At 41.7% G+C, this 24,192-nt stretch overlaps 1 protein-coding gene across 1 annotated transcript in view; it reads left to right on the top strand.

The window, feature by feature from the left end:
• LOC108700350 (synaptic vesicle glycoprotein 2A) overlaps window positions 1–24,192 on the top strand; it is a 79,379-nt gene that overhangs the window by 12,870 nt on the left and 42,317 nt on the right. The window contains exon 2 of the mRNA XM_018233462.2: window positions 23,225–24,066. Within this exon, the coding sequence (XP_018088951.1) occupies window positions 23,484–24,066 (583 nt within the window). The 5' untranslated portion in view covers window positions 23,225–23,483. The remainder of the gene's footprint in view (window positions 1–23,224; window positions 24,067–24,192) is intronic.

The raw sequence follows: 24,192 nt of genomic DNA, 5'->3' as shown, positions 1-24,192 counted from the left end.
GGTTTATTTTATACTATTTGTAAGCAGTAGATACATGGGATAGTCTCTAGTGAGTGGTGATACCAAGTAGTGCAATAAACCAAATGTTATAAGTAGCCTGAATTGACATCTTTATATAGAAAGGGAATGACCTGACAATGTGGGGCAATTTGCTACTATGTTCCGTGTTCCTGTTATTATTAGTCGCAATAAACACTGCTCGTTACAGAAATGAGCACCGAGAGAGTCGCAAACGTTGCTCACATAATGGGAAAAGGCAAATAATTCCTTGTGAGATTAGAGGAACATATGTTATATATCTAAATGGCTGGGGAGTGCTAAAATCTCGATCTGTTTTCTGAGCTCCTGGTGTTATTACATAGCGATTGTGAAGTGGTACATATTGTACTCCGGGCCCCGAGGGATCAAACAGTACAGACAAAATGAAGATTTCCAGGTGAGTCGAGTGATACTCTCTGAGGCCTGAAGTGCTGAGATAGACTTCTAATGATTCACTTCAGGGAGGCGCGTGTGTGTGTGTGTTTGGGCAAGCAGAGATATTGTACTGGCTCCTTTACAGAGGAAAGCAGAGATTTTATATTGGCTCCTATGCAACATACACAATGAACCCCACATTCACTTCCTGCTGTGAGTGTGTGTGTATAGGCCAATGTCACATGACCAGGAAGTGGGTACGTTCCACATGAAATGGCTTCCTATGTCTGGATGTGTGGAAATCTGACATTCCAATTTAGGAGTCGCTCTATTTTGATCCCTCACCTGCAGTGAAATCCCAGTCTCCCCTCCCAATATTTTGCACCTGAATTAATGTTCAAGGAAAACTGAATATACTGTTGAGACCTCTGTATAGTTGAAACACCAGGGCCTATTTTAAATCTCAGTCTGGAACTGCCCTTGACCTGCCAGCAACTCATAGCAACCAATCAGAAATATACTTGCAATATTTTACCTCCATTAGACTCATAAAAGTTAATTGCTGATTGGCTGCTATGGAGGCAATTTTCCCAGTGTTAGTAAATGGGCCCCGAGCATTCAAGTTCATATAGGGGTAAATTTATCAAAGAGTGAAGTTCCGCCACTAGAGTGAAATTCCGCAGCTCTCAATTCATTTCTATGGGATTTTGAAAGGCGTATTTATCAATGGGTGAAGTGAAAGTTCACCCTTTGATAAATACGCCTATAAAAATCCCATAGAAATGAATGGAGAGTGGCGGAATTTCACTCTAGTGGCGGAACTTCACTATGTACTTCACTCTTTGATAAATATACCCCATAGAGAGAGAGAGTAGAGAGAATTCTCATATATAAAAAATCAGTGTGTAGCAATAACAGTATATTTCTATGTTTCTATACAAATAGAAGTTACATACAGCGTTGCAGTAGTTTTTTCATAGGAGTCATGATATTATAATCTTGTACTGGGTTTCAAATCTGATCCTGGGAGCCATGGTTTGAACATATTTTTATAAACACATGTTGGCTAGTGATGTGCGGGTCAGGGTTTTCCTTACCCGCACCCGACCCTAACCTGCCCTGCTGCAGCCCGCGCGCCCACACCCACGCTTCCGGGGTCCTTTTATAGACCCGTGCCGCCCCACCGATGACGTCACAATGATGTCACAAATGGGGCAGGGCGGGCAGACGCGAGACTATAAAACCGGAACCCATAAGTCGGATGCCGGCATTTGAGGGTGGCGGGCGGGGAGAGCAGGAGAAGAGCTCAACCCGCACCCCCGCGAGGAGCAGTGCGAGGTTGACCCGTACCCGCCCAACCCGTGGTTATCGGGTCGGCCCGAACATCACTAATGTTGGCCTCCTGGCCCCGGGCAAATTAACCCTTTTTAAATGAAACCTCCCTCTGCAAGTCTTTTACTATGAGCATAAAAATGTACCACTTTGTTTCTCTCAACAGTACAAAATGCTCAAGACCAGGGGTTTTCCGGATAAGGTTTCTTACTGTAATTTGGAGCTCCATAGCTTAAGTCTAATAAAAAATAATTTAATCATTAATTAAACCCAATGGGATTGTTTTGCCTTCACTAAGGATTATTTATATTTTAGTTGGGATCAAGTACAAAGGGCTGTTTTAGAATTACAGGGCAAAAGCGAAAATTTTTAAAATTTAAAATGGATTTGATTAAAATGGATTCCTGTAATTCGGAGCTTTCTGGATGACGGCTTTCCGGATAACAGATCTGGTACCTGTATTACCATTTTTGCGGAGGTGTGTATCTTTTTCCACACCCAGAGAGATATTCCCATCTCCCCCCAAAAATGTAAAATTCTAAATGCTGCCGCACTGCAAGGATAGTAGGGGGAGTCACCTTGTGTGTGTTTGAGGGAGATCTCAGCACTCACTGCATACGTCGGCAGAGGGAGAGAGGCAGGGGGCTGCGTGGGTAGGAGTACTGTGCTAGCTATGTGCGTAGAAAGACGAGCTGGTGTTTCGACTTTTGCCGCTGTTACTGGCGTCACCGCTGAAAACAGCTCAGTATTATTCCTTAATATGGAAAAAAGGCAGAAAAATACTAATGGCTACCCTCCTACCCATCTGAATAATACTTTTAGGAGAGGCACACAATAACAAACACCTCTGGAGGGAGAAGGCTTGGATGTCTAACTTGCAGACTCCTTTTGTTGCTTTCTTACATTTTACAGTGGGCTCCAACACTACAAGTCACCATTGTGACATCAATCATGTATTAAAAAGGATCATTTTCCTCCCATCAAATATTTACAGGGATATAATAAAGAGGGTCCACATCCTAAAACAGTCACAGCTGTGCCATCACATATGCATTAGTAGGGATAATGTTCCTTATCTGAAATGAACTTGAATATAAGATAGGGATGCAGAGCCATGTTGTCTTACACCGGTTGCTTTATGTCAGCTCCCACAATCAACAGCCAGTGTCTCGGTTGTAACGTCACTCGTACTTATTTTAAAAGAATTGTTCAGTATAAAAATAAAAACTGGGTAAATAAATAGGCTGTGCAAAATAAAAAATGTTTTCAATATAGTTAGTTAAAAATGTAATGTATAAAGGCTGAAGTGACTGGATGTTTAACATAATAGCCAGAACACTACTTCCTGCTTTTCAGCTCTCTTGCTTTCCACTGATTGGTTACCAGGAAGTAACCAATCAGTGACTTGAGGGGGGGGGCACATGGGTTATATCTGTTGCTTTTAAAACTGTGCTGCATGCTGAGGATCAATTGTAAACTCACTGAACAGCTATGTCCCATGTGGCCCCCTGAAATGTGAAACTATGATGAAAATTTAATATAAACTTCATCATACTGAAATAAGAAACTTTCGAAATACAATCAATTAAATATTCTGCATTGTTTCTGAAATAATCAAGTTTATGTTCACTATTCCTCTTTCAGCATCTGTTTCTCTTTGTTCTGTCTTCATGCAGGAGTTGTCAGCTATTTATTGACAGTTAGAGCCAATATATCTTATAGGGGGACTCCTTTTCTAGCAGATGAATTAGAGCTCACTCATATAACTGATTCCAGTACAAACAAAATCTAACAAAATAACTGCCTTTTGCACAAATTCTGCATGTAGAGAGACATGATGTCTGGTGATTTTAATAGAGTGAGCTCTAATACATCTTCTAGGCAAAAGGAGCCCCCCTATAAGATATATTGGATCTAACTGTCAATTAATATCTGACACCCAACTCCTGAATGAAGACAGAATGAAGAGAAACAGATGCTGAGAGAGGAATAGTGAAGATTAACTTGATTATTTTTTTAATTTTCAATTTATTGTATTAAGCAAGTTTCTTATTTTAGTATGCTGAAGCTTATATTAAGTTTTAATTTTTGAGGTAGTTCCCCTTTAAAGTCACTGACTAACTCAGAGTTAGAGAGCTGAAAAGCAGGAAGTAGTGTTCTGGCTATTATGTTACACATCCAGTCACTGCCTTGAAGGGGGGCCACATGGGACACAACTGTTAAGTGAGGTTGCAATTGATCCCCAGCATTCATCTTAGATTCAAAAGCATCAGCTATGACCCATGCCCCCCTTAAGTCACTGATTGGTTACAGCCTGCCTTAATATTTTTTTTTCGAATGTATTTGCCTTCTTCTTCTGACTCTTTTCAGCTTTCAAATGACAGTCCTTGACTCTATATAAAAAACAAATGCTCCGTAAGGCTACAAATTTATTCCCATTCCAGTCTCTTATTCAAATCGATGCGTGGTTTGCTAGGGTCATCCAGACTGGAAAGTTATCATTAAATGTTGCCAACAATGCTCTTGTATAAGTCACAGAGAAATCTAGCCAAGCTGAGTTTGCCTTTGGTTTGAATCAGAATGGTGAGTATTCTCCAGCTCAGTGCAAGGGACTTAGATCAATTAACACTTCAGCAGGTCCTTGAGAACAAATAAAAGCCATTTAGGAATGAGTCAGAGCCAGCGGCTTCTGCTCTCGGGAGGGAATGAATGGAAATTGAGATCATTAGGGGCATTTTACTGGCCAGTGCATTCTCTCTATGGCTTTTTTCTCTTTTTGGTTTTTTTTTACTAAAGACAAAGAACATAAAATGGTGCAGTCCAAATAAACATTTTAAAGGACCAAAACGGGGTGCTCCCAAATACATGTGAAGGGGCCGTGTTGGCAGCTTTTATCAAATCTGGACTGGGATTCCAAATAGACACTGTCATTTCAAGTACAAAGAGGTCCAAATAGCCCCAACCAGCTCAATAAATAGTTACTGTCTGCAGGGCTGCTCCTGCCATGGGGAAAGGTAACCTTGCCTTAGGCGGCAGCAAGCAGCCAGTTACAAGGGACAGCAAAAAGCCACCTCTTGTGACTTTAAGAGACGAAATTTGGTTCCGGTAATGCAGAGAGCACTATTGGGCTCATTGCACTAGTGATTGGCCAGTAACATTCGCTTCACATCAATGCGAGGGTCTTCCCAGAATTCTTTTGTATTTAACATGGAACTTTAGACCCTTCTCTATTAGAGAACCAAAGAAGCTAGCAAAGAAGCTAGAAATGTTGTACATGATGTTTTGTGCTTCTGTACCAGCCCAAGGCAACCACAGCCCTTTAGCAGTAAAGATCTGTGTCTCCAAAGATGCCCCAGTAGCTCCCCATCTTCTTTTCTGCTGATTCACTGCACATGCTCTGTGCTGCTCTCACTTACTGAGCTTAGGGACCCACTCACAATATACAGTACACATAGAATAGAAATGTCACAATATAAGGCTGATTAGTAATTAATACAGATAATTACTACATGGCAGCACAGAAACCAGTGCAATTAGCATCAGCATTTAATAATCAGCAAACCTGTAGCATCAGCTTATATTACAGGGGAAGCTCATTTTCTGCTGGATAATTAGTGACGAGCCCTAAGCTTAGCTTCTCAACAGCCAATCAGAGCCCACTGAGCATGTGAGTGTCACAGACACTTTCCAAGATGGTGACCCCCTGTGACAAGTTTGAAGTCCTGGATCATTGCTGCTATTGACAAGCTAAAACTTTAGGCTGGTGCAATAAGTTCACTATATAAAATATGGCATTTTAAGCCACATTCATTTTTAGGGTTTAGTTCTACTTTAAAAGACTCAGGAAAAAGGACAAAGAAAATAGAGAATATAAAGCGGATGGTACATGTTAACTGGAAAATGGGTTCTCACTATTGATTTATTGCTGCTTGGAATTTAACCCAATATATAATGGAAATGTTTGTTCGCATATAAAATGTATATTTCTCATGTTTTTATCTTCCCTTTAACATGCCAGTTTCAGTTGGGAGTTGCTACTTGTTTCGCCTAAGGCCTGTTTCCAGAGATAGCTTAGACATTTATTCATGACCAGATCATGCCATTGTTTTATTGCAGTGCATATACAGTTAGCAGCATTGTATCCAGAAGGGGCATTAGGTGGGGAAGGGGATGTGGGTGTCCCCTGGAATGGACCCAACTGACAAGGAATCCAGATGTGCAAGCTAAGGAGCAGTAGGTGGTACAAGGTGCTGGGGAGCCCTTATGGTTGATGCAGTGCAGTCGGCAGCATGTATGTTTGCTGTTTATTCCTCAAACATGTAAAAGTCAGACTACTGTATACTGCCCATCATGCCCTATTATTCCCCCCTCCAGGTACTTTTGCTTAGATGGGTCCTCCTGATTTGCAGAACCCTAAAGTAAGCTTTGCTGACACAGCTCCATATGCTGCTGAGACCATTTCCCACTCTGTGCCCAGCGAGTTAATAGAAAACACACGTTGGTGACAGCAGGGAGGTGTGAATGCTGAGCCTGAGACTGCAGTATATCAAGGAGAACCAAGGGCATGGACAATAGATTCCTTAATAAACTGCTGTCAGTTTGGTGTTAGAATAATGACCCTACAAATCACTTGGATCTTGGGGAAGTACCATTAACCCCATCACTGAAATTAGATTGTCTGTGCTGGACACAGATATTATTTAATTCAGCTTTTGTTGACCCAAAAACTGAAGGACAATATGGACAAAAAAAACAAAACAATTCCAAGGCCTGTTATCTACAATGTCAGTGATCTGGATAAAAATGCTTAGAGACTCCTGAACGATCCATTACTACTGCAAGAATGTTCCAAAAATGTGGAGTACTTGTATAACAATGGACAGAATATTTTATATTTTGTGGGTCTGGCTTTCTATGGAGAATGTTTCTGTGAAGATGAAGACAAATTAACATGTTCCTTCTCTCAGTAGGGGGTGCATTATCCCTTATAATACACGACTGATACTAATGATAATATCCTTATCATTTACAGTAGGGGGTACATTATCCCTTATAATACATGAGTGATACTCAGAGTTCCCTGTATAACTCAGCCTGCAGCCTTGTGCCTTTATATGTTCACAGAACCCCTCAGTGACTTCTAATATCCTTATCATTTATAGTAGGGGGCACATTATCCCTTATAATACATGAGTGATACTCAGAGTTCCCTGTATAACTCAGCCTGCAGCCTTGTGCCTTTATATGGTCACAGAACAACCCCTCAGTGACTTCTAATATCCTTATAATTTACAGTAGGGGGTACATTATCCCTTATAATACACGACTGATACTCAGAGTTCCCTGTATAACTCAGCCTGCAGCCTTGTGCCTTTATATGGTCACAGAACAACCCCTCAGTGACTTCTAATATCCTTATCATTTACAGTAGGGGGTACATTATCCCTTATAATACATGAGTGATACTCAGAGTTCCCTGTATAACTCAGCCTGCAGCCTTGTGCCTTTATATGGTCACAGAACAACCCCTCAGTGACTTCTAATATCCTTATCATTTACAGTAGGGGGTACATTATCCCTTATAATACATGAGTGATACTCAGAGTTCCCTGTATAACTCAGCCTGCAGCCTTGTGCCTTTATATGGTCACAGAACAACCCCTCAGTGACTTCTATAACCTTATCATTTACAGTAGGGGGTACATTATCCCTTATAAATCATGAGTGATACTCAGAGTTCCCTGTATAACTCAGCCTGCAGATTTGTGCCTTTATATGGTCACAGAACAACCCCTCAGTGACTTCTAATATCCTTATCATTTACAGTAGGGGGTACATTATCCCTTATAATACGAGTGATATTTAGAGTTCCCTATATAACTCAACCTGCAGCCTTGTGCCTTTATATGGTCACAGAACAACCCCTCAGTGACTTCTAATATCCTTATCATTTACAGTAGGGGGTACATTATCCCTTATAATACATGAGTGATACTCAGAGTTCCCTGTATAACTCAGCCTGCAGCCTTGTGCCTTTATATGGTCACAGAACAACCCCTCAGTGACTTCTAATATCCTTATCATTTACAGTAGGGGGTACATTATCCCTTATAATACATGAGTGATACTCAGAGTTCCCTGTATAACTCAGCCTGTAGCCTTGTGTCTTTATATGGTCACAGAACAACCCCTCAGTGACTTCTAATAACCTTATCATTTACAGTAGGGGGTACATTATCCCTTATAATACATGAGTGATACTCAGAGTTCCCTGTATAACTCAGCCTGCAGCCTTGTGCCTTTATATGGTCACAGAACAACCCCTCAGTGACTTCTATAACCTTATCATTTACAGTAGGGGGTACATTATCCCTTATAATACATGAGTGACTGCTGAGCCTTTCAACTTGCAGAAGGTGAAACATTAACCCTTAAATATATGCACACACACACCTTCTACACATCTGAAACCAACTCCATAGTAAAATAATGTTTCTTCTTGATACTATGCACTCATTCAGTCCATGTCTCTGCATGTTGCTTAATCTATTTATTACCTTCTCCAAGATGCCATCAAGCTATGGAACTCTGGATTCTGGGTAATGACATTTAACAGAAATCACAGAATTACATTTTCCCTGCTTGTGAAGCCAATGGATGTATTGTTCCCTGTTCTTATGCCTGACAAGTAGTTTCTGATTGAATTTCTGGCTTAGGAAACCCTTACATTTAAACAGATTTGTGGTTTGGATGTTATATACTTACCTGCCAGAATAACCTTATTGAAGAGTTCTTGACTCTTTATTAAAGCTCTTACTCTCTAGACGAAAATCATTTTTACCATTTAGAATTCTAAGGAGAAATACTAAACCTGTGGCTGCTTTGCTGTAATGTGGATTTCCAAGTATTCATTCTGAGATAGGTCGTTCACAGGTAGTTTGCCCCAATCTTATAAACCAATTAGCACTTAGATCAGTTAACCCTGACTGCCATTAAAGATGGCACTCGTTTGGTAAGGTTGTCAACCAAGCAGATCTTTCCTTATTGTGGCCACCTTGAGCTCGGAGATATCGAGCTGATCCACTGGTTTGGGGCTTGGGCCAACAATCAAATCATAACAAAGGTAAATGCAGGCCATCAGGAGAGACCACTAAGTCTACTAAAAAAAACTTAAACCCAATAGGCTGGTTTTGCCTAGATATTTATTAGTTAGGATGAAAGGTAGAAGGTACTGTTTTAATATCAAAGAGAAAAAGGAAACCATTTTTAAGAATCTGAAATATTTATTTAAAATGGAGTCCATGGGAGAGAGTCATCATATAATCCAGAGCATTCTGTATAATGGGTTCCCATACCTGTAGTACTGTATGTTATAGAATGGCCAATTGTAAGCAACTGTTCAATTGGTCTTCATTATTTTTTTAAATTTTTTGAATTATTTGCCTTCTGAGTCTTCCCAACTTTCAAATGGGGGAAACTGACCCGCTATAAAAACAAATGTGCAACAAGGCTGCAAATGTATTGTTATTACTACTTTTTACTTTTTATTTTTCATTCTCTATTCAGATCCTCTCCTATTTATGGTACAGTCTCTTATTCAAATCAATGCATGGTTGCTAGGGTATATTGGATCCTAGCAACCAGACAGCTGAAATTAGAGAGGTGCTGTATAAAAAGCTAAATAACTCAAAAACCACAATTAAAAAAAACAAATAATACATTCAATTCTAATAGAATGGCCAATTCAAAGCAAATTTGTAGTTGGTCTTCATTATTTATTTTGTATAGTTTTTAAATGACTTGCCTTTTTCGTCGGACTCTTTCCAGCTCTGAAATTGGGGTCGCTGACCCCATCTAAAAACAGATGCTCTGTAAGGCTACAAATGTATTGTTATTGCTACTTTTTATTACTCTTCTTTCTATTCAGACCCACTCTTGTTCATATTCCGGTCTCTTATTCAAATCAATGCGGTTGCTAGGGTAATTTGGACCATAGCAACCACAGTACTGAAATTGCAAACTGGAGAGGTGCTGAATAAAAAGCTAAATAACTCAAAAACCACAAATAATAAAAAAATTAAAGCCAATTGCAAATTGTCTCATAATATTAATCTCTACATCATACTAAACGTTTACTCAAGGGTGAACAACCCCTTTCGCATTCTTTTATCTTGAAGGACTGTTTGCTAAGGTCCCTGAGCTTAGCAACAAGGAAACTCTGTTTTCTCAATTTTCTCCATTTTCTTGGTTGTCGTTCAAACAACCAAGCAGCTGTTGAATTGGCTGTAGGATGAATAAAATACCACTGAAAATAAGCAATAAAAAATAATAACAGCAATAACAATAGACGGACAATACATTTACAGTGACAGGGGGTCACTGACCCTGCCTGCCAGTGAGAATGTTCATTTCAAATTTTGAGAGAGGTGCAATATGGAGGCTGCACAGTATTTGCAGGCTGGTACCACAGAACACTTGATAAAACAAAATCCCCACAGAAAACCAAAGTGTCTGCTAATTAAATGGATGATAATGCAGAATTCGTTAGAAACGATTGGTTAAGAGGATTGATTAAACGCTTGTCTTTACAGGTTTTTATCACTGACTGGAGTTGTCATGGCGACAGGCTGAGGGAATCTGTAATGCTAACAAAGTGATGATTTATCCCATCCCCCCTCTCCCTGCGCCTTCAAGATGCTTATTCTCCTCCTGAGGTGGAAAAATAGACTTGTTTTATTGAGGGAGATGGAAAATGCTTTTGATGGAAAAGGGTCAGCTGGGTGTGTAATACGCAGCAATGCAGTGAATGTGTCATTGCACAAAATGGCCCCTCAGGAACAGTAGGCGTTGTTGTAGCTCTTCCTCACAATAAAATGTTCCTTGTGTGTCTGAAAGCTCCCAAATACTGTTCTCACTGCAGGTATGGGACCTGTTATCCAGAATGCTCAGACCTGGGGTTTTTGGATAAAGAATCTTTCCTTTATATGTCTCTTCATACTGTGAAACATCATTTAAACATTAAAGAAACCCAATAGGATTGTTTTGTTTCTAGTAGGGGTTAATTATATCTTAGTTGGGATCAAGTACAAGCTACTGTTTTATTATTACACAGAAAAAGGAAATTGTTCCAAAAAATTGGAATTATTCAGTTAAAATGGAGTCCATGGGAGATGGCCTTTCTGTAATTCAGAGCTCTCTGGCTTACAGGTTTCCTGATATGGATCTTATACCTGGACATTTATTTATATGGCAACTGTTTTCTGCTTGTTTTAAAGGAGAACTAAGCTCTAAAAATGAATATGGCTAAAAATGCCACTGTAAGGTACGCTTACCCTGGTGGCTTAGTGGCCGGCAGGGAGACTGTGCCGGTTTCTCTATGGTGTGCGCGGTGCTCACTTCTGGGTTTTATGCACCAGCATGATGACGTCATCGCGCTTTGGCGCAAAATTCAAAGGTATTTAAAGGGACTTCAGAAATTGAATTTGTTGCAGGTACACAATCCCCACATTGATTGGGTAACTGGTGAGGTTATTCAGTGAGGATCTAAGTGTAAAGATTCTTGTCTAGTTTCTACTCAAATGGTGGCAGTTAATTCCTCGTAATAACTCCCTTCTGTCCCTTCAAGTAACCCATCATTCAAAGACTCGTTCTGGGGAACAAGGTTCCCTTTGGGCAAGTAATTCAATTCCAAAGTCCCTTTAAATACCTTTGAATTTCGCGCCCAAGCGCTAAGACATCTTTATGCTGGCACTTAAAATCTGTAAGTGTGCACCACGGGCGCCATAGAGAAACCATCGCTGGAGACAAGAACCATGCGGCGGGCATCCCCCCTGGCCACTAGACCACCAGGGTAAGCATACCTTACAGCCATATTTTATACACTGAACTTATTGCACGAGGCTAAAGTTTCAGCTTGTTAATAGCAGCAATGATCCAGGACTTCAAACTTGTCACAGGGGGTCACCATCTTGGAAAGTGTCTGTGACACTCACATGCTCAGTGGGCTCTGATTGGCTGTTGAGAAGCTAAGCTTAGGGCTCGTCACTAATTATCCAGCAGAAAATGAGCTTCCCTGGCTGTAATATAAGCTGATGCTACAGGTTTGCTGATTATTCAATTCTGATGCTAATTGCACTGGTTTCTGTGCTGCCATGTAGTAATGATGTGTATTAATTACTAATCAGCCTTATATTGTGACATTTCTATTCTATGTGTACTGTATATTGTGAGTGGCTCCCTAAGCTCAGTAAGTGACAGCAGCACAGAGCATGTGCAGTGAATCAGCAGAAAAGAAGATGGGGAGCTACTGGGGCATCTTTGGAGACACGGATCTTTACTGCAAAAGGGCTGTGGTTGCCTTGGGCTGGTACAGAAGCCCAAAACATCATGTACAACATTTCTAGCTACTTCTTTAGTTAAGCTTTAGTTCTCCTTTAAAAACAACTACACCACAGCCCTAAAGCCGCTGCACACATTCTGCTATAAATCACATGCTTCATAATTCCCATTTCATTTCACTCTACAGTTTATTAAGCTCATAACAGCTTTGTGTTTGCCGAACCTGTGAAATATAACAAATGGGATTGGGTAGCGGCAGCTTCTGGAAACACAAGTCAAACATCAGCTAATGGTCCCTTCGTTAGTATGCAGTGCCAATACTTTGCTGTTATTGACGTGGCACCAGAATGAAAAGGGGCCGTATCTCCCCAGTGCTACTGCGGCTACAACAGGTTTTTCGGATGACTCACTGTTTTTCCTACAATATTATCACTCAGTATGTACTGGCACGGGGATACGTTATTTAACGCCACCACTGCTTGTCAGTTTCATGAAACGTGATGCCGGGGGCACATTTCATAGGATTATGTTCAAATAAAACAAATCCCTGTTGCTTGAGTGTCAGCTCGATGCTTTGTTGGTGTCACGGATGGGTTGGCCCTGGAAATAAATCTATAGACACATGCTATTTCCTGGAATTCGAATGGGTAAACAAACCCAAACTAATCAAGGTATCTTGGCTTTTAGAGAGCAATATTTTTTCTTCAATCTCATAGGCTGGGAGTTGGAGAAGCTGTAGCTCACGGGAACTGAGCCAATGGTTTAATGAGAATCCTCGGAGTTGTACCGCAAAATCTCTTGCATGCTTTAGTAAATGAAAGTAACGTTGACACTGAGAGATAAGAGTGGAGATGCGTTCTCTCTCTTCTCAGACGCATTTACACTCAAAAGAAGATGCATGATATATCATTATAAAAATGTGTAACCCTAATTTGGTTACTGTCTCTTTAAATCGCAATTAACTCTTGGCAATCCAGGAGCCCCGAGTCCCTTTTGCGTATGAAAAGTACTGGGAACTGAGATTTACAGTGCAGTGCCTCCACCTAGGGAACACATCTCAGGGAATTTCCACTAGGAAAAATAAAACACACAGTTTGTAAATTAAACAGATATAAACTTTATTTAAAACAGTAGTGACATAACTTGGGCAATCTAATACACAATACACTCCTGCGGTGGTGACATGTGGGACCTACCTAACTCACTATTAGGTACCTGACTGTTTCTCCAACACAGTCCTTTCTATTATCAAAGTCCCAATCCTCTGGAAGGGGTTAATAACCACACAGTTCAGTTCAAATAGAATGTCCCTTTCCCAGAGCTGTTACACCCCAGGTAGCTCTACCTTTTCCAAAAGTACCTCTCCCTTTGGAACTTAGCAGCTGCTCCCACGTAACAGGTAAATGCACAAGACCTGTCCTCAAATTGGAGCCCCATGCTTGTATCCTTCCAGTATCCTCCCTTGGGGGGCTCACTCATCAGGGTGCTCTCAGAGGCAGTCACACTGGAGATTACAGGCAGCTCTGCAGCAGGATCAATCTCACCAGTGGCACCTTTCACCTCCTAAATCTCTAGCAGTTTGGCAGGGAACAGGATGGGCTCTCTCTGTACTTCCACCGAGGTAACAGCATGGACAGTCTCAAAAGAACTGGTTGGGGCTGGATGTTTCAGCAACAACCCCTGTTAAACTCTGTCAGAGACCCTGTACAATAGGCTCCAAAGTCAAGCACTCCCTCTCTCCCATGGATGCACTCCCTTCCCACACTCCCTTCCCAGAGACTATTATCCCACTGTTACTATAGACACCATCTCTCCCTACTATACCTGCTATCCCACAGTCACACTCCCTTCCCAGAGACTATTATCCACTGTTACTATAGACACCATCTCTCCCTACTATACCTGCTATCCCACAGTCACACTCCCTTCCCAGAGACTATTATCCACTGTTACTATAGACATCATCTCTCCCTACTATACCTGCTATCCCACAGTCACACTCCCTTCCCAGAGACTATTATCCACTGTTACTATAGACACCATCTCTCCCTACTATACCTGCTATCCCACAGTCACACTCCCTTCCCAGAGACTATTATCCACTGTTACTATAGACACCATCTCTCCCTACTATACCTGCTATCCCACAGTCACACTCCCTTCCCAGAGACAATAATATTATCCACTGTTACTATAGACACCATCTCTCCCTACTATACCTGCTATCCCACAGTCACACTCCCTTCCCAGAGATTATAATCCCACTGCTACTATAGGCACCATCTCTCCCTTGGATTGAACATAATTTATGCTCACGTGTGGAAACTCAAGCTCTCTGAGCTCTATGACTGAGAGGAGTATTTAATATCCTCTTGGTTACAGGCTTCAGAGTCAGTTGCAGATAAAGTCCAGGGAAAGTTTGTACAGAGGAGAAGATCTGCTCATAACATCAGAACTTGAGTCTGGAACTAAATTCATTCCCTGACATTAATCACCAAGCTGTCACCAGCATGTGGCCGCCCGCACTGATATTTAAAGACTTGAGAATTGCTAATAGGATTGGACGTCACCTTGTTAGGTAGTGTAAAGCAAAACACCTATAATATGCGGCATCCTGGCACCCACAGGGGTCCAACTTGAATCATTATGTAATGATGAATCCTGCAGCTTCAACCCACCACCAGTGAACATCAGTACAAAATAGCAGAGACTGCAGTTTTTGTGCAGTAGAGCTGCCACTTTTAAACACAAATACAATCTGTATACTAAATACTTGCACATATTATATTATTCCCTTTAAAGGGGTAAGATGGAAACCCTTAGCACTGTCCTCATGAAGTCCAAGATGCTCTGCAGTTCTCTACCCTGAGTAATTCTGTGACCATATAAAGACACAAGGCTACAGGGAACTCTGAGTATCACTCATGTATTATAAGGGATAATGTACCCCCTACTGTAAATGATAAGGATATTAGAAGTCATGGAGGGGTTGTTCTGTGACCATATAAAGACACAAGGCTGCAGGCTAAGTTATACAGGGAACTCTGAGTATCACTCATGTATTATAAGGGATAATGTACCCCCTACTGTAAATGATAAGGATATTAGAAGTCACTGAGTGGTTGTTCTGTGACCATATAAAGGCACAAGGCTGCAGGCTGAGTTATACAGGGAACTCTGAGTATCACTCATGTATTATAAGGGATAATGTACCCCCTACTGTAAATGATAAGGATATTAGAAGTCACTGAGGGGTTGTTCTGTGACCATATAAAGTCACAAGGTTGCAGGCTGAGTTATACAGGGAACTCTGAGTATCACTCATGTATTATAAGGGATAATGTACCCCCTACTTAAATGATAAGGATATTAGAAGTCACTGAGGGGTTGTTCTGTGACCATATAAAGTCCCAAGGCTGCAGGCTGAGTTATACAGGGAACTCTGAGTATCACTCATGTATTATAAGGGATAATGTACCCCCTACTTAAATGATAAGGATATTAGAAGTCACTGAGGGGTTCTGTGACCATATAAAGGCACAAGGCTGCAGGCTGAGTTATACAGGGAACTCTGAGTATCACTCACGTATTATAAGGGATAATGTACCCCCCTCAGCCTTTAGCCTTGTGCTTTTATATGGTCATGGAATCCCTTTGTAACTTCTAATATCCTTATATTTTACAAGAGGGGGGTACTTTAATCTTATAAACCATCAAGCGGTCTCAGTACTACTAAGTTTAATTTACTGCCTTTGGGCATGAAGGAGAATGGTAGAGTAAGGATGAAAAATTGTAGATATAGCAGAGAATGGGAAGGGACAAAAGAGAATGACTTTTTGGCATTTACCCTTCAGTATATGCTTTACTGATACAAACAGGTTGCCACTGTGATACTGTATATCAGAGAGCAGAGCCTCATAAAGGGAATATATCTAAATCCCTCTGTTGCTGTCGAGTCTAAATCCTCCGTTGTTGTTTTCTCTCCTATAATTAAATAGCTATTATTTACTGGTTGTATTGTCATGGAGGATTCCCCTGCTGGCTGACTTTTAACTCTGCTTTGTTTTTTGCCAAGTGCCGACTAAACTAAAGTTTCCTTTGTGCTGATAAATGGAGAATCTGTTATATATTGTATATTATTAATTATATAGAGCTTTCACTTGTCTGTCACCCATTAAGTAAACCTTGCCCGTTGCCTTTTCTGAATCTTACGGATCTGGAACCAACAGGGAGCCCATGTTGCACAGTGATGTCATCACTCATTGCACGGTTGCATCATCCTGCCGGGTGTGTGATTGTGACCCAAGCTAAGTTTGTATCTTTATACTGTAAGGGAAGGATGGGTCCCATCCTCCCAACCCCTCCCTGCCTCCCAGCAGGGAGGGAAAGCCAGGCACGGTCCGGCCGGAGGATCTGCTTTGATCCTCCAAGCCGGTGGCGCCGAACAGACGCGCGCGCGCATGCGCGCTGACGTCATATCACCGCGACGGCCCACGTGTTAGAGTGGTGCGTGCCGGAGGAGGGGCGTGTGTGCACGCTGCTGGGCGGACTGAGCAGGGTTTAAAAGGGCCGGCGCAGCTGCACTCTCCCTCTTCTTCTTGTGTGGAGCGAACGGAGAACATCACCCCCCTGGACAACGAGCATTTAAACCTGGCTGAGTTAATCAACCCCTACTATCCCACCAACGAATTCCATTAACCCCTACTGCTCAAACCCCTACTATCCCACCAACGAATCCCATTAACCCCTACTGCTCCCATTAACCCCTACTGCTCAAACCCCTATTATCCCACCAACGAAAACCCTTACTGATACCACCAATTCCCTATCCCCTGTACCCCAACTCCCTTTTGTTGTTTCAGGGAAAGTTTAGCACCAGGAAGGGCGGGCAATTATAACGTGTGTGATTGTGTATGTGTAGTTAGATTGTGGGTGAATTTTGGGGATTGTTAGTGTAAATGAGGATTGTTTTATTTAGTTGTTTTATGTTGTGTAATTGGTATATCTGCATTAGAGGTAGTTGCTGTTTCTATTGTTGAGTGCCGGATTAAATATATATTGTGTTATTTGTAACTTCTGTGTTGTGTTTGTTATTATGTAATTAGAGTAGCAAGCGCACGCAGATAGTTAGTACAGTACAATATATAGCGTACATAGTGAAAGGTTAATTAAGAGTAGTTCTTTAAGGAATAAATAGGCGGAGTTATCAACCAATGATATTGTCTATGGATGAATACTAAGTATCAAACATCTGCATAAACAGCGATAACGAATACACCCCCTTAACATATACCATAAATATTTGTTTGAGGCATGGCATTTCGCGTTAAAAATGATTGAAATGCTGTATGTTTTCAGCCTCTCCACTCTTCTGTCTCCCTTTGGTTTGTAATTAGCCAAGTTCTGTCTCCCTTAAATGAATTGTTCAGTGTAAAAATAAAAAATGGGTAAATAAATAGGCTGTGCAAAATAAAAAATGTATCTAATATAGTTAGGCAAAAATGTAATGTATAAAGGCTGGAGTGACTGGATGTGTAACATAATAGCCAGAACACTACTTCCTGCTTTTCAGCTCTCTAACTCTGAGTTAGTCAGTGACTATAAGGGGGGCCACATGGGACATAACTGTTCTGTGAGTTTGCAATTGATCCTCAGCATTCAGCTCAGATTCAAAAGCAACAGTTATGATCCAACCTATATGGACCTCAAAGGCTGAACTACATGATATGACTACCTTTCTATTGTTATGTTTGTTTAGGCCAACAGCCCGAATGATCAGAATGATCGCTCTCAGTGCCACCCTGAGGCAGCCTAGTCAATGCCCCTCTGTTTTTTAGCATCAAAGTGGGGTGTCTGCACCTCATCACTAGAAGAGCCAAAATTCCATTTTCAAAAACAGAATTTCATTTGTTAAAGAGGTGGTTCACTTTTACATTAACTTTTAGTATGTTATAGAATGGTCAGTTCTAAGCAACTTTTTAATTGTCTTCATTATTTATTTTGTATAGTTTTTAAATTACTTGCCTTCTTCTTCTGACTCTTTCCAGCTTTCAAATGGGGGTCACTGACCAGATCTAAAAACAAATGCTCTGTAAGGCTCCAAATATATTGTTATTGCTGCTTTTTATTCCTCATCTTTCTATTCAGTCCTCTCCTGGTTATTTTCCAGTCTCTTATTCAAGTCAATGCATGGTTGCTGGGGTCAAACCAAAATGCTGAAATTGCAAACTGGAGAGCTGCTGAATAAAAAGCTAAATAACTACAAATAAGAACAAAGAGAAACCAATTGCAAATTGTCTCAGAACATCCCTCTATACATCATACTAACAGTTCATTTAAAGGTGAACAACCTCTTTCATTGGACAGAAACAGAATGTGTAGCCAGGGCATGGGGATGGACATCAGGTCCCCCATTCTGGTGCACAAACAAGATTCTGAGATGATACATTACTTGCCTTTATAACATTGTCCACAAAATGTCTCCTGCCTGCTTGCTTTAGGAAACAAGACTGCCGGACTGAAGGAAACAAGATTCAAATAATTTATACACTGTAAATAAAGTTTTGGCTTGACTAACATGATAAAATAGGATTTGGATTCATTTTTTTGGTTGACGGGTCCCCTTTAAGTATTTGTGTATGATCTCGAGAAGTGGAAGATTTCTGTCACGGCTGGCACCCGATACCAGAACAAATGCCAAGCACCCTGGTCTCGGCTCGGCTTCACCAGTAGTGTGACCACCGTTGGGCTTCGGGAGGAGACCTCAGCTTACTTGGGTGCCACCTGGACTTAACGAGGGGTACAAGGCGAGATGTTCTGGCTGGCGAAGGGGTACGGCTGTTAGCAGAGTCTTTTGGGCCGAAGGTCACGGTACAAATGGAGCAGGCAAGAGAATCGTCAGACAGGCTGGGTCGAGGTAGGCAGATATCAAGAATCGTCAGGCAGGCAAGGGTCAAACCGGGTTGTCAATCAAGGGATTAAGCAGGAAGAGTTGTTGTAGGCAGGCGAGGGTCAGGATACAGAATGCAGAATAGTCAGGAACAGGCTGGGTCAAACACGGGTAATCAAACAGACTAGATTCAGAACAGATCAAACGCACAAGGCTCAGGAACCACAAGAAACAAGTTCTATCACGGGCATCAGTCAGCAGTCAGAATGGGCCTTTTATACTATTTGAATTTCGCGCCTGTGACGTCAGCGCGCCGGCGCCTTTAAATATCACAGAGGCGCGCCGCGCGCACCCTAGAGATTCGCCGCCTGCGGCCTAACGTGCGCCCACACGATCAGGCGCCTGCGGCCTGACCGAACCCGCACAAGGCGGCGGGCGTCCCCGCCGAGAGGGCGGCAGGCGTCCCTGCCGTCCCCCCACTAGACCACCAGGTATGTCTCTTACAGTTTCTTTGAGGAAACACGCACAACAGAGTGTTTTGTTGAACACAGGGTGTTACCTGAAAAAAATGAAACATACTGCACCATACTCTGTTTCTGGTTTCTCTACTGCCATAAGCGCTGATCCGCTTTTATTTGTGACATTTCGTGTACAGCCGAGAGACTGTGGAAGGATCGGCAAGAGGAAATAAGCCTAAAGGACCAACTAACGTTCTTCCCTTTTTATTTTATTAGGATAAACGGTATGCACCCATCATTAGGCAATCTGTAAGGCAGAGCAAGGAACGCTAATGTACCAAACAACCTCAGCACATGCAGGGCAGTGCAAAAATAATGGAACATGCAGCCAGTGATTCAGCCTTTATAGCTGTTACAGATATAGGAGACATTTCTAAGGCATTAGGCAAGATTTAGGAAAGTGCTGAGCCCACTTTAATATGTGACACCCCCTCTTTCTGTATTTTCTTTTCCCATAATTCTGTGCTTATCTCCCTGCACTGGAGACCGACCTACTTCATTCCCAATCCTCTCATCATGAATTCTTCCCAGTGCAATGAATTTCTATGTGTTCTTGCCTCTGGCATTCCTGAAGACACGCTGTGCATATCAACTCAGTTCTCAGTCTCTCTATTAATCTGTGAGGGGGCTGTTTTTAACCTAAAGTATCCAAGAAAATAATACCCTTAATGGTGTTGTGGGTAGGCAGCCCCGGGGTCCTAGGTTCGATTCTATCAAGAGTACTATGTGCAAGGGGTTGGTATGTTCTCCACGTTCTGGTTTCCTCCCACCCTTCAAAAACCAATAGGCAGGTTAATTGGTTCCTGATGAAATTGACCCTAGACTGTGTGTAACAGGGGCTTCTGCTGTACTGGAATGAGAATGATGGATAATCTCTGTAAAGTGCTGTAGATTATGCTGCTACTGTATAAATAAAGGATAATGATAATAATAACCCAAAAACCCTACAGTTCTCATCTAGACAAATACGTGATAAATATTTCTGGTATGTTAGAGGAGTTTATTTTCAGTAATTCCACTATGAAAATAGCCCGGTATTTTGAAGGGCTGCCCAGGTCATAAACTTCTTCCCCGGTTTTCCAAATTAAGAAAACCGGGCAGGATTCCCCTTGATTGACACAGAGATCAGGCAATTGTCGACTGCCGCTTCATAGCTCCACCCCCAATGTCACTGTCCTCCCCTGCAGTGTCACGGCCCCACCCCCTTCGCGTCATGGCCGTGTCCCCTGCCTGGTCACCACCGGGCGAAAAGGTGGCAACCCTATGCCTAGGGCAAAACTGCTTGCCCTGTTTTCCAAAAACCGGGCAAGATTCTTCTAGATTGATCCAACGATCAGTCAATTGCCGACTGCAAGGTCATAGCGCAGCCCAATGACTTCAACGAGCCGTCCGGCGACACCACAGGCCCCCTATTACATTAGGCCTGTCCCATGCCCAGTCCATGCATCCTTCAAAGGTGACAACCCTCCTATGGATTTATATCTACGAATGTTAATTGATGGGTCAAAGTGCAGCTATTTAACCCTATCCATAACTGTACCAATCAAATCACACAGAACAAATGGGGGCATTTAATATACAACCTGCTTTCCAGTCTATAAATGACCCCCCAAACGTTTTGTAGGTTTTTGGCGTGTATGTGATGGCCAGACCATAGATTTTGCATAATTCTTCAATCGGACTGGTTTAAAATTGAATCTGCTGGTGCATAATGTAAACCCTTATACAGTGTATGGACAGATGAGGAATTGACAAACAGATGCTCCTTTATACATGTCAAAAAAAATGTATGTGGATGTTTACATATCAACCAGGCCTGCTAGTTTGAACTTGTCTATGAATAAGCAAACATCCAATTCCTTCATGAAGTTCGGTTTGCACATGGATAGGAAACTGGCTATAGGATCAGGTACAAAGGGTGGTTGTTAATGGTACATTCTCAGTATTGGGTCCACTTTTATTTAACTTGTTCATTAATGACTTAGGGGAGGGTGTTGTAAGTAATGTATCAGTGTTTGCAGATGACACAAAACTATCAGCCCAATTAATTCCATCCAGGATGTGGCACTTGCAACAGGATCTTGACAAACTGGCAATCTGGGCAGCTAAGTGGCAAATGAGATTCAATGTTGATAAATGTAAAGTCCTGCACCTGGGATGTAACAATATCCACTTATACCCTTAATGGGACTGCACTAGGCAAATCCATAATGGAAAAGGACCTTTGAGTCCTTGAAGATGATAAACTTGGTTGTAGCAAGCAATGCCAGTCAGCAGCATCAAGGGCAAATAAGGACTTGAGTTGTATTAAATGGGGCAGAGAGTCACGGGAGGAGGGGTCATTCTTCCACTGTATAGAGCACTTGTAAGGCCCCATCTAGAATATGCCGTACAGTTTTGGTCTCCATCACTCAAACAGGACATTATTGTATTAGAGAGGGTACAGAGAACTAAGCTGGTAAAGGGAAATCTTAGCTATGAGGAAAGACTAGCCAAATTGGGGATGTTCACACTGGAGAAGAGGCGCTTAAGGGGAGATATGATAACTATGTATAAATATATAAGGGGATCATATAATAATCTCTCTAATGATTTATTTACCAGTAGGTATTTCCAGCTGACACGAGTTCACCCATTCCGATTAGAAGAAAAGAGGTTCCAGCTAAATATTGGGAAGGGGTTTGTTACAGTGAGAGCTGTGAAGATGTGGAATTGTCTCCCTGAATCAGTGGTACAGGCTGATACATTAGATAGGTATAAGAAGGGGTTGGATGGTGTTTAGCAAGTGAGGGAATACAGGGATATGGGAGATAGCTCATAGTACAAGTTGATCCAGGGACTGGTCCCATTGCCATTTTGGAGTCAGGAAGAAATTATTCCTCCTCTGAGGCAAATTGGAGAGGCTTCAAATGGGCATTTTTTGCCTTCCTCATGGTCAACTAGCAGTTCAGTAGGTTGAACTTGATGGACGTGTGTCTTTTTTTAACCTAACTTACTATGTTACTACTATGTAAGTTGTATGGCAAAATAAGGCACAGATTGAGTATAATTCAATGCTGACATGCTATGGAGCACTAGGGATAACATAAGCAAGGCTGTATCTTCAGTCCAGGGAAAGAAATTCAATTATTCCATCAACAAGATCTTTACGCAGAGATCTATATCGAGAGAAGCATGCTTAAGCACCAAAAAACAAGATGAAAAGGTTTTTTGAAAGGTTTTTACCTGGCTGAGTAACAGCAATTTTCAATGTTTGTAGCTCATCTGTCTTATAAAAAATCATAATATCAAATCACTTGAACGGGAAGAGGAGCACAACAAAAGTAGATGGATGGCTGGAAACAAGAGACAATACGTTTGCAATACTAGATGGCTGTAGTTATGTTGGGGTGTATAGTAGTTAAATAGATTCATTTTAAATCATTTTTGATGTGTGCCATATTTTAGAAGTTTCCTCAGTTACTTTTCATTTACATTTTCACAAGGTAAGTTTTCTCATGGATCTGTCCCAAAGTGTCAAATGCCCAGGAAGCCCCTGGCCAAATTACAATAAACTTGTTTCCCTCTTGATATCAAAAACCTAGAGCATGATGGTAATATGCAGACGATTTGTTGGGAAGCCACCAAGCCATCTTGAAATTTGATCCTGACTCTTGGGGTTCTTGATTGTTTTATGGTCTTTTTCTATAGTATTGCATTTTCCTCACTGTTCTGTTTTCGTAATATTTTGTAGGACCTGAAGGATCTCCAGACATCTGACCAGAGTTGGCATTTGCAACCCCAGGAAAGCATGATAATTAATCACACAGACCAACAGCAGTACTGGAAAGCAGCAACCCACCCAGAACACTGCTAACATAGCTGCTCTCCCCAAAAACAAGGTTAGGCCTCTGGCATTCCAGGCTGAGAAGTCAGCATTTGAGCACAATCATACATTTGAATTCCAAGATTACAATCCTAAGGTAGGGTAGCAAGCCTTGTAGCATTCAGCCATGGAGGACACATACAAAGACCGGACTGCCTTTATTCGAGGAGCTAAAGACATTGCGAAGGAGGTCAAGAGACATGCAGCCAAGAAAGTGGGCAAGGGTGTGGACAAGATGCAGGATGAGTACACAAAGAGATCTTATACAAGATTTGAGGAAGACGATGATGACGATTACCAGCCACAGGATGGATATTATCGGGATGACACTCTGAATGATGAGGAAGGAGGCTCTAGTGATGCCACCGAGGGGCATGATGAAGATGATGAAATTTATGAGGGGGAGTATCAAGGTATTCCCCGTGCTGATTCCATGAAGGGAGATCACCTCACAAATAACCAGCAGCTTGTTACAGAATTCAAAGACTTTAATGATTTGGAAGGTCAAAGGAAAAAAGACAAGGAGGAGCTAGCTCAGCAATATGAGGCGATCCTACAAGAGTGCGGACACGGGCGCTTTCAGTGGACACTCTATTTTGTTCTTGGACTTGCCCTAATGGCCGACGGAGTAGAGATCTTTGTGGTGGGATTTGTGCTGCCAAGTGCAGAGAAAGACATGTGCTTATCTGACTCCAATAAAGGCATGCTGGGTAAGTTCTAAATTTTACATTTGCACCTTAATGTATTCATCTCCTCATTGTGTGTTTGATGTATGCACCGAGATAGAGCTGGCCTTTTCAGTGGCAAGGCTCAGGGCTGCATTTAGTTTTTGTGGC

The sequence above is a fragment of the Xenopus laevis genome, chromosome 8S (assembly GCF_017654675.1).
Source record: "Xenopus laevis strain J_2021 chromosome 8S, Xenopus_laevis_v10.1, whole genome shotgun sequence".
NCBI classification, from domain to species: domain Eukaryota; kingdom Metazoa; phylum Chordata; class Amphibia; order Anura; family Pipidae; genus Xenopus; species Xenopus laevis.
This window is presented reverse-complemented; position numbering and strand designations above follow the sequence as displayed.